We start from the raw sequence: 8,302 nt of genomic DNA, 5'->3' as shown, positions 1-8,302 counted from the left end.
CCAATCCCTGTTCCCTGTATAATCCTTGATGTTTACCCCATCCCTACCCCCAGTTCCATCCCTGACTCTCTCCCATCTCTGACCACCCCCCACTCCTCTCCTAAGGTGCACCCCATCCCTGATCCCAGCCCCGTCCTGGACATGGAGCTCCTTCCCAAGGTGAACCATCTCCCTAACCTTGACCAGATGTCTAATCCTTACCCTATCTAGTGATCGGAACACCAGTTTCTGATATTTTCATATACTGTGTTACTTCAGTACCAACATCTTGGCATTCTTACAGATCTGAAATCCAAATCATTGAGCTATACCCAGAGAATTACACACTGCATTAAAAAATCTAACTGAACGATGTTGCATTTGTTTGAAGAGAGTTCTGACTACATCCCTGACCTGTTTAAAACACTTCCAAGTTATTTATTGCTGTTTGATTCCCACTTCACAGGTTACTAGTGAGGCCAAGCATCTTTTCCGATGTGTATTAGTCATTTGTATTTTCCCAGGCCCGATACGGATCCTTATTTACTTACTGAAGCCCCTGATGGAGTTGTCTTTAGGGCAGCAGAGGATGAAGGAAGGTGAGCACTGAGTCACACAGTAGAAGAGATGGAGAGGGGATTAAGGGAAGGAGGGAGAGGAAAGGGAGGTTTCCAGGCCCAGTTCCCAGCCTTCCTCCCTGGATTCTTTCTACATTCTTCTGTCTTCTCTCCTGAATCAGATGTATCTCTTAGGGCTTGAGCCCTTAACTCCTTCCTTGCCAACCTACTTGTAGAGTCTCAAGCTGGACAGGCAAAGGTGTCTCCATCCTGGCCCCTGGAAGAGCATCTTAGACAATACTCCAGAGAAGATGGTGACCCTACTGGTGATGTCTTTCGCTGCAGCCACTAACCAGACTAAATAGTAGTGGCCACTACTGTAGCCACTTACCCATCCCTGACATTCACTTCATTTCTAACACCCCTCCCACACCCCCACTTTCATCCCATTCCTAAGCCCTACTCCATACCTGGTCCCAACCCCAACTCCAACCTCCCTGAATCTCACTCACCCCGTCCCAACCTCCCTGAATCTCACTCACCCAGTCCCCAGACTCAGTCTATTTCTGGATCTCTCCTTATTCCAGACATTCCTGACCAGGGAAGCCCCCATTGAATAGTCTTGGCACCCTTGTTTAAAGTTATATGACCAGGGACTTCTCTGGTGGCACAGTGGTTAAGAATCCGCCTGCCCAGTGCAGGGAACACGGGTTCGATCCCTGGTCCGGGAAGATCCCACATGCCACGGAGCAACTAAGCCTGTGCACCACAACTACTGAGCCTGCGCTCTAGAGTCCATGAGTCACAACTACCGAGCCCATGTGCCACAACTACTGAAACCCGAGCGCCTAGAGCCCATGCTCCACAACGACTGAAGCCACTGCAGTGAGAAGCCCGCGCACCACAATGAAGAGTAGTCCCCGCTCGCCACAACTAAAGAAAAGCCCACACGCAGCAACGAAGACCAAACGCAGCCAAACAAAGTTTTAAATAAATAAATAAAGTCATTTGACCATTTATGGTTTATTCTGGGCTCTTTATTCTCAGGTCCTTTTTATCCTTTGGCTCCACCAGCCTAAGTGTGTTGGGCACACTTTTTGCCTCATTGTCACAAAGTGACTGGCTCAGCTCTACACATCATATCCTATAACCGTATTCAAAGGCAAGAACAAAGGATATGTATGTGTGTGTGTGTCTTTTAAATCAGGAATATATCCCAGGAGTCCCCTGGTCCCAGTAGACTTCCTCTTAAGCAACAGTGCTCTGAAGCCAGTTTGTGAAAGCAGATTATTACATTATCTAGATTTTGTGAGCTTGTTGCTAAACACCACCACCCTTGAAATCGGCCATGGTAAGAGCATTTATTTACACCACAGAACATTAAGACTTTCTCCCAGGAAAGTGGTTTACCAGCACACTATTGCCTTTGAGTCTTACTAATCAGAACCAAATGATATGGCCACTCCTAGTTTAAGGGAGTCTTAGAAAGTGAGTATCTGTCATTTTCAGCCTCTCTCAAGGGAGGTGGACTTCGTTAGCAGGCAAGGAAAGGGAGAGTTGGGGAAGCAACCAATGGTGTTTGACACTAATGCCTCCCAATGGTGGGAAATTTTTGTAATCACTTAAAAGAATATCTTCAAAGAATGTCTGCCAGAAGACAGAGTGCTGTGGTCTCAGTGGTAGGATGGGCCGAGCTCTAGCAGTTGACATGGTAATTACGGTAAGAGATGGGGGCCAGGGCTTTCGAATCCATAGCTGGGGGCCTAGTAAGGATGTGGCCTCAGCAACTTCCTGTAACCACAATGGGGGGCTGCCTTGACACAAGGCTGTGAGCAGCCAGAGGACATGCGGCTTGGGGCGGATGCTGAAGGGAAGGGGGGAGCCCTGCGCGCGGTCTCAGAGGGTAGTAGAAGTGTTCCCTGAAGAAGAGCCAACAAAGGAAGGCCTGCCGTCCTTGACCAAGAACTCCTTGCTGACCAGGCCATGGATGGCCATGATTCTGAGGAGTCCGTGGCGAAACTTCTGGCCAATGAAGACGTAGATGAGAGGATTGAGGCAGCTGTGGAGGAAGCCCAGGATCTCGGTGGCATCCAGGGCCCGGCCAATGTCATTGCGGCGCTCACAGGTCTCTGCGATCACCCGGACCCTCATGAGGGTGTCTGCAACCAGGACCAGGTTGTAGGGCAGCCAGCAGAGCAGGAAGACGAGCACGACAGCAAAGATGACCCGCATGGCCCGGTGCTTCTGCCCCATGTGGGCCGCAAAGAGCGTGCGCAGGGTGAGTCCGTAGCAGATCAGCATGACCAGCAGGGGCAGGAGGAAGCCAAAGGTCTGGGGCAGGACCCGCATCACCATCCGCCATTTCGTTGTATTGGCACCCATGTCCTCGTAGCAGGCTGGGCTGGAATAGGGTGGTTGATAAGCCTCACGGAAGACGAAGATGGGTAGGGCCAGGATCAAGGACAGGACCCAGATGCCTAAACATATGAACTTGACCCAGTGTCGTTTGTGGGTCAGTGTGCGTGTGGCATGGACAATGGCCAGGTAGCGATCCACGCTGATGCAGGCCAGCAGTAGAATACCACTGTAGAAGTTGACTTCCTTCAGGAGTGAGACCACCTTGCACAGGGGTGTGCCAAAGATCCAGCCCTTTGCCTTGGAGGTGGCCCAGATAGGCAAGGTCAGGGCGAAGAGCAGGTCAGCCATGGCCAGGTTCAGCAGGTAGACATCGGTGACAGAGCGGCCCACCCGGCTGTATAAGATGACCAGCATCACCAGGGAGTTTCCCAGGAGGCTCAGCAGGAAGACCAGGGCATAGGTGATGACCACAGCATACTTGTTGAGTGTTTCAGTGTCCATCTTACAGGGACTATAATAATGTTCTTCTGTGGGTGGCGTGCCGGTGAAATTTGCAAACTCATCCTCAAACAACTGCCACAAATCAGTGTAATTAAATAAATCATTCAGGATGATAGTCATGGTTTGATCTGGTTGAAAGATTAGAAGGAAGGAAAGGTGATTTAGTAACTCAGGTTCAAGTCACTCTCATCAAGGATGTGATAACGGGACTTCCCTGGTGGTGCAGTGGATAAGAATCCGCCAGCCAATGCAGGGGACACGAGCTCGAGCCCTGATCCAGGTAGATCCCACATGCTGCAGAGCAACTAAGCCCGCACCCCACAACTACTGAGCCTGCGCTCTAGAGCCCGTATGCCACAACTACTGATCCCACATGCCACAGCTACTGAAGCCCACACACCTAGAGCCTGAGCTCTGCAACAAGAGAAGCCACCGCAATGAGAAGCTTGCACACCACAACGAAGAGTAGCCCCCGCTAGCCACAACCAGAGAAAGCCCGCGCAGCAATGAAGACCCAATGCAGCCAATAAATTAAGTAAGTAAGTAATTAAAAAGGACGTGATAATGGTTACTGGGATATCTTCTGCTTCTCTTCTAGTTTGGTAGCTGGAGATCCCTTCTTTCATCTCTATCTCGGTCTGCTTTAGAGATCAGCTTCAACGTGTTGTCAACTTTCCATAACTCCGAGGCTTGAGTGTGGGATAAGACGGACTACAGGGAAAAACCTCTGCTGTTGGTCAGCCCTACAACGGCATCAACTCTACCTATAATACTGCCTCTGTGCTCTCTTTGGCTTTCTCCATCCTCAGCCATGTCTGTGCATTCAGATGGGAGGACCAGCTTGGTCCTATACATTCATGGGAGAGCCAGAATCAGGCAAAATGGAAGGAGGAAAACCTTCCTCAGATGTCTTCATCTGCTCAGATGTCCCTTTCTATGTTATCTCCCCTCCGTGCCTTGCAGCCTGTGAGATCCCACTTCCCTGACCAGGGATCGAACCCAGGCCCCAACAGTGAAAGCGCTGAGTCCTGACCACAGGACTGCCAGGGAATTCCCTCCCTGATTCTTGTTTAACCTTCTTAAAATCTACTGAGGGAAGAAAATGATAGCAATGGATTGCATTAAAGTGTATTTTAAGGGACTTTCCTGGCGGTCCAGTGGTTAAGACTCCATACTTCAATCCCTGGTTGGGGAACTAAGATCCCACATGCCGTGCGGCGCAGCCAAAAAAACAAGTGTATTTTAAGCCTTTTCTCTAAGGGAGCAATAAATGTTTGGGTCCTCTGTCTAAAGGAAGTGTAAGCATTTCAGAGAAGCCCCCATCTTGGTCCATGAAATCACCCCCTAAACATCCACAGAATCGTTCAACAGTTTTCAAATATCTTTTAAAATTGTGAAACATTTGCTGAAGCAAAATCTTACCAGCAGCCCAATATGTAAAACAGATAAAAGCTCATCTACTGGGGAGGGAGGGTGTGCCGCTCTCTCCATCCAGACAGCCACTATGGAGGTTCCCACAAAACCCCCAGGGCTCTTCCGAGAACAATCTGAAAACCTATGAAAAGTTACCAAGACTGGAAATAAGGATATCTGGTATCCAGTCCTCACTCTATCCTGATTCTGTCATTAATGAGTTACATGACCTTGAATGGGTCCTTTTTACCTCTACAGATTTCCATTTTCTCATCCAAGCTGAGGGAGGCAGAGTAAATAACCCCTGAGATGCTTCCAAGCCTGAAGTTCTATGAGTTCATTTCGATTCACACATTTTAATACCCCTGCCAGGACTGCATTTTCACAGAAGACAAAGTCTTAGGGCAATGCAATAAACATCAGATTGGGGAAAGTCATCCTCTTGCCTGTAAAAGGGAGAGGTATGAAAGGAGGAGATGAGAAGGCTGTGGCCTCCTTGTCACCATGTATAAGGACAGGGTTGAATACACGGTCGCAAGGGAGGAGGCAGGGAGTCAACTGAGCAGAAGTCACAGGTCCCAGACAAATGGATGCATTTTCTAAAATACAGTCAAACCAAGTCACCCTGCCCCAAAGAAAGGCCTGGCAAACAGAGGTGGCTTCCTACCTGAGTCACTGGCCATGTGTGTCCCACTGTAAGAGCCTGGAATTCAGAGACCAGAGTGACTTAACACAGAGAGAACTTGATTAATAAAATGAAATAGGGAAGGCACGTCACAGCCCAGCTCCTCCCTGAGCCCTGCCCATGTCTATATTTGGAGAACAGGTTAAGTCAAGCGATCACAGGGCATCAGAGACTCCCAGGGTCCACACATCCAAGCAGGGGAACCAGGCATGAATATGGAGTTCAGGGTCCATTATCTGAATTCTCCACTCTGTAAATGACTATTTTTACTGTCTTCCTTTTCTTGCATTTACTTGCATTTATTTCCAGGCAAGCTTCCACCTTGCCTGACATGAATAAAGGGCAAAAGACTTGACTTTGCATGGTAGAGACTTCAGAATGAATTCAAAGTAGGAGGGCCTTGTAGGAGTCCTCCACTAGGGGGGACTAGGGGGCAACCCAGTGGGAAGGAGGTAGAAGATTGCACTTGACCTGTGTTTGGACAGCAAGCACACAATTATTACTTAAACTCTAGACTTCTTTGGGAAGCTTTGGTGGAGAAAGCTTGTTGGCCCATGAAATCACGCCCTAAACAGTTTTCAAATATCTTTTAAAATTGTGAAACATTTGCTGAAGCAAAATCTTTGTTGGTGGAGCTTTGGAGGGAGAACTAAACCCCCTCCACTGCCAGTCGCTCCTTGGTACAACCACTGCCAACTCACGACTGTTGATTAGAATGGCCCTGAGGCTGGGGGCCACTCCTGGAATCTGGCTGGACCACAGGGAGACCATCGGAGCTGCGGCAGTCGGTGAATGGAGGAGTGGGGGTCATGTCATTCTCCCCACTTTCAGTAATGATGGATGGCATCTCTGGGAACCTGCCTCAGCTGCTCGCAGCAGCTAATGTCTGTCCCTTAGCTTTACCTCTGGTACTTTAGTCACTTCTCCATTATAACATGAACCCTATCGTTCTGTAATGATGTGTTTACAAGTCAGCCTGTCCCACTAGACCGTGGGCTGCCAGAGACCCTCTCCAATTTTCTGCCAGGAAACAGAGTAAGTGCTCACTCAATGGTTGTAGAATAAACGACGTTAGTCATGTCTCCTTTGATTCATGCATCGTGGATCCCCACCATGATTCAGGGTGTCTATCACTTGAAGCCACACAGTCTATATAAGGTGTGCCTGAAAGCTGCACTTCCATACAGCCGAGCTAGTCTGCCTGCCCTTTCCAAACCATCCTCTACTGTTTAGAGTTGGTGCTAACCTATGCAAGCATAAATCCGGCCCCTACCACCAATGCCGAATTTATCATGGCACTGGTACCTACAATTCTGCCACGGGCAAGCATACTTCTTAAACTAAGTCATGCTCTCCTCCTGGGTTCTCTTATCCTTTATAAGTAATAGCAGGAAGTGTAAGGAGACAATTGCCCTGGGGTTACCCATGCTTTGCTTTTACAGGTGTTGACCAATTGTGATCTGACGCCTAAACTAGAAAGAACTTGAAGATGGGGTAGTCCCTCGAGGGAGCAGACATTACTCCTATTAATCATCTAGGGAAAAGGTAGCTCCTGGAGCAGAAGATAGGGAACACAAGAGAAAACAGACTGCCCAAGTTGTGTACTGCCAAAGCCTATACCCACTCAAGTGCAAGCTGAGAGAGTATTTGCCACGAGGGGGCAGCAGTCACTGGACGGGGAAGTCTTTGCAAGGAAGAGACCCATTGAGAGAGACCAGGGAGACAGCAGCCTGATCTAATACCTGGTTTTAAACTCCTCTTTGTGTATAATTCTCTTCTGCTTTCCCAGGCCCTCACTCAAGTTGGTTCAGCATTCCAGTCTATTTCAACTAATCACTGGGGTCCTAGGGAAGGGTCTGGTACTCCCTCAAACCCAAGGAGTAAAAGGGAAGCAGCCCCTCTGGACGAGCATGGGGGTGGCAATGGTGGTAACTTGGGTCTCCAGTGGGAAGACGATCTGGAGGACAAGAGTTGAAAAGAATCTTTCCCTTCATGGTGGGAAAGAGCATTTCACTGAAGGAGGGGGAAAGGCACATACAGATGTGCTTGGAATAAAATTTTACCCACTTGAAAATGTTCCGGCAAGTTCGCCCACCCAACGTATCTTCCATACGTCACTTTCCACTTATAACGGCTCCCTCTTAAATGGATCTATAATGTTCCTAATGGGAGAGCATTTTTCCATTCTGTGCAGAACATCCAGTGCCACAAAGATTGTTGTGACACGTGCAGCCCAAATGCCAGTCCTCTGACAAAATGCAGGGGCCTGTTCTTGCCATTCTCTTTTAGAAATGGCAGCTTGTATGCAAGACCATGTGAACAGCACAATATAGCTGTAAGGATATCTATTTTGTCCCTTTGTCAGCTTTGATGCCAGCATCAGCATCTCTTCTCATCCCTGCAGAAGAATCCACTTGGACCTGGGGACCAAAGTAGAGGCAAGGGAGGTGGAGGAGAAGGTTCACCCCTCTCCCCGGTGATGGTCCCCGTTGCCATAGTGACAGGTTCAAGGGCAAGTATGTGACCTAAGATGATCCCACTCAGAGCCAAGTTCAGGATGGTTGTTTAATGACTGTGGAAAAGCAAGTATGTAGTCTTGTTGCTGCTGCAAATCATTTTGCTACCATAAATGGCAAACCAGCCCAGAGACAAAAACTAACACTTGGAGGAGGACAGAACAGAGAGAATCACAGAAAAACTGAGCCAGGGCCCTGAACATACCGTACCCAGAGGTCTTCTTCTCTGTGTACTTTTCAGTTACATGAGCCAGTAAATTGTCTTTGTTGTTAAGCCCAGTTCAAATGGAGTT

At 48.6% G+C, this 8,302-nt stretch overlaps 1 protein-coding gene across 1 annotated transcript; it reads right to left on the bottom strand.

Annotated features, from left to right (window-relative positions):
* Positions 1-2,432: 2,432 nt before the first annotated feature.
* Positions 2,433-5,491, bottom strand: CXCR1 (C-X-C motif chemokine receptor 1). The gene is made up of 2 exons (XM_068543781.1): positions 5,476-5,491; positions 2,433-3,523 (listed from the first exon to the last, which is right to left on the bottom strand). Exons 1-2 carry the CDS (start codon positions 5,489-5,491, stop codon positions 2,433-2,435), a joined length of 1,107 nt encoding a protein of 368 aa, XP_068399882.1.
* Positions 5,492-8,302: the final 2,811 nt, after the last annotated feature.

Source organism: Eschrichtius robustus, chromosome 5 (assembly GCF_028021215.1).
Source record: "Eschrichtius robustus isolate mEscRob2 chromosome 5, mEscRob2.pri, whole genome shotgun sequence".
NCBI lineage: Eukaryota > Metazoa > Chordata > Mammalia > Artiodactyla > Eschrichtiidae > Eschrichtius > Eschrichtius robustus.
Note: the sequence above shows the minus strand (reverse complement) of the source record. Positions and strands in the feature narration are given on the sequence as shown.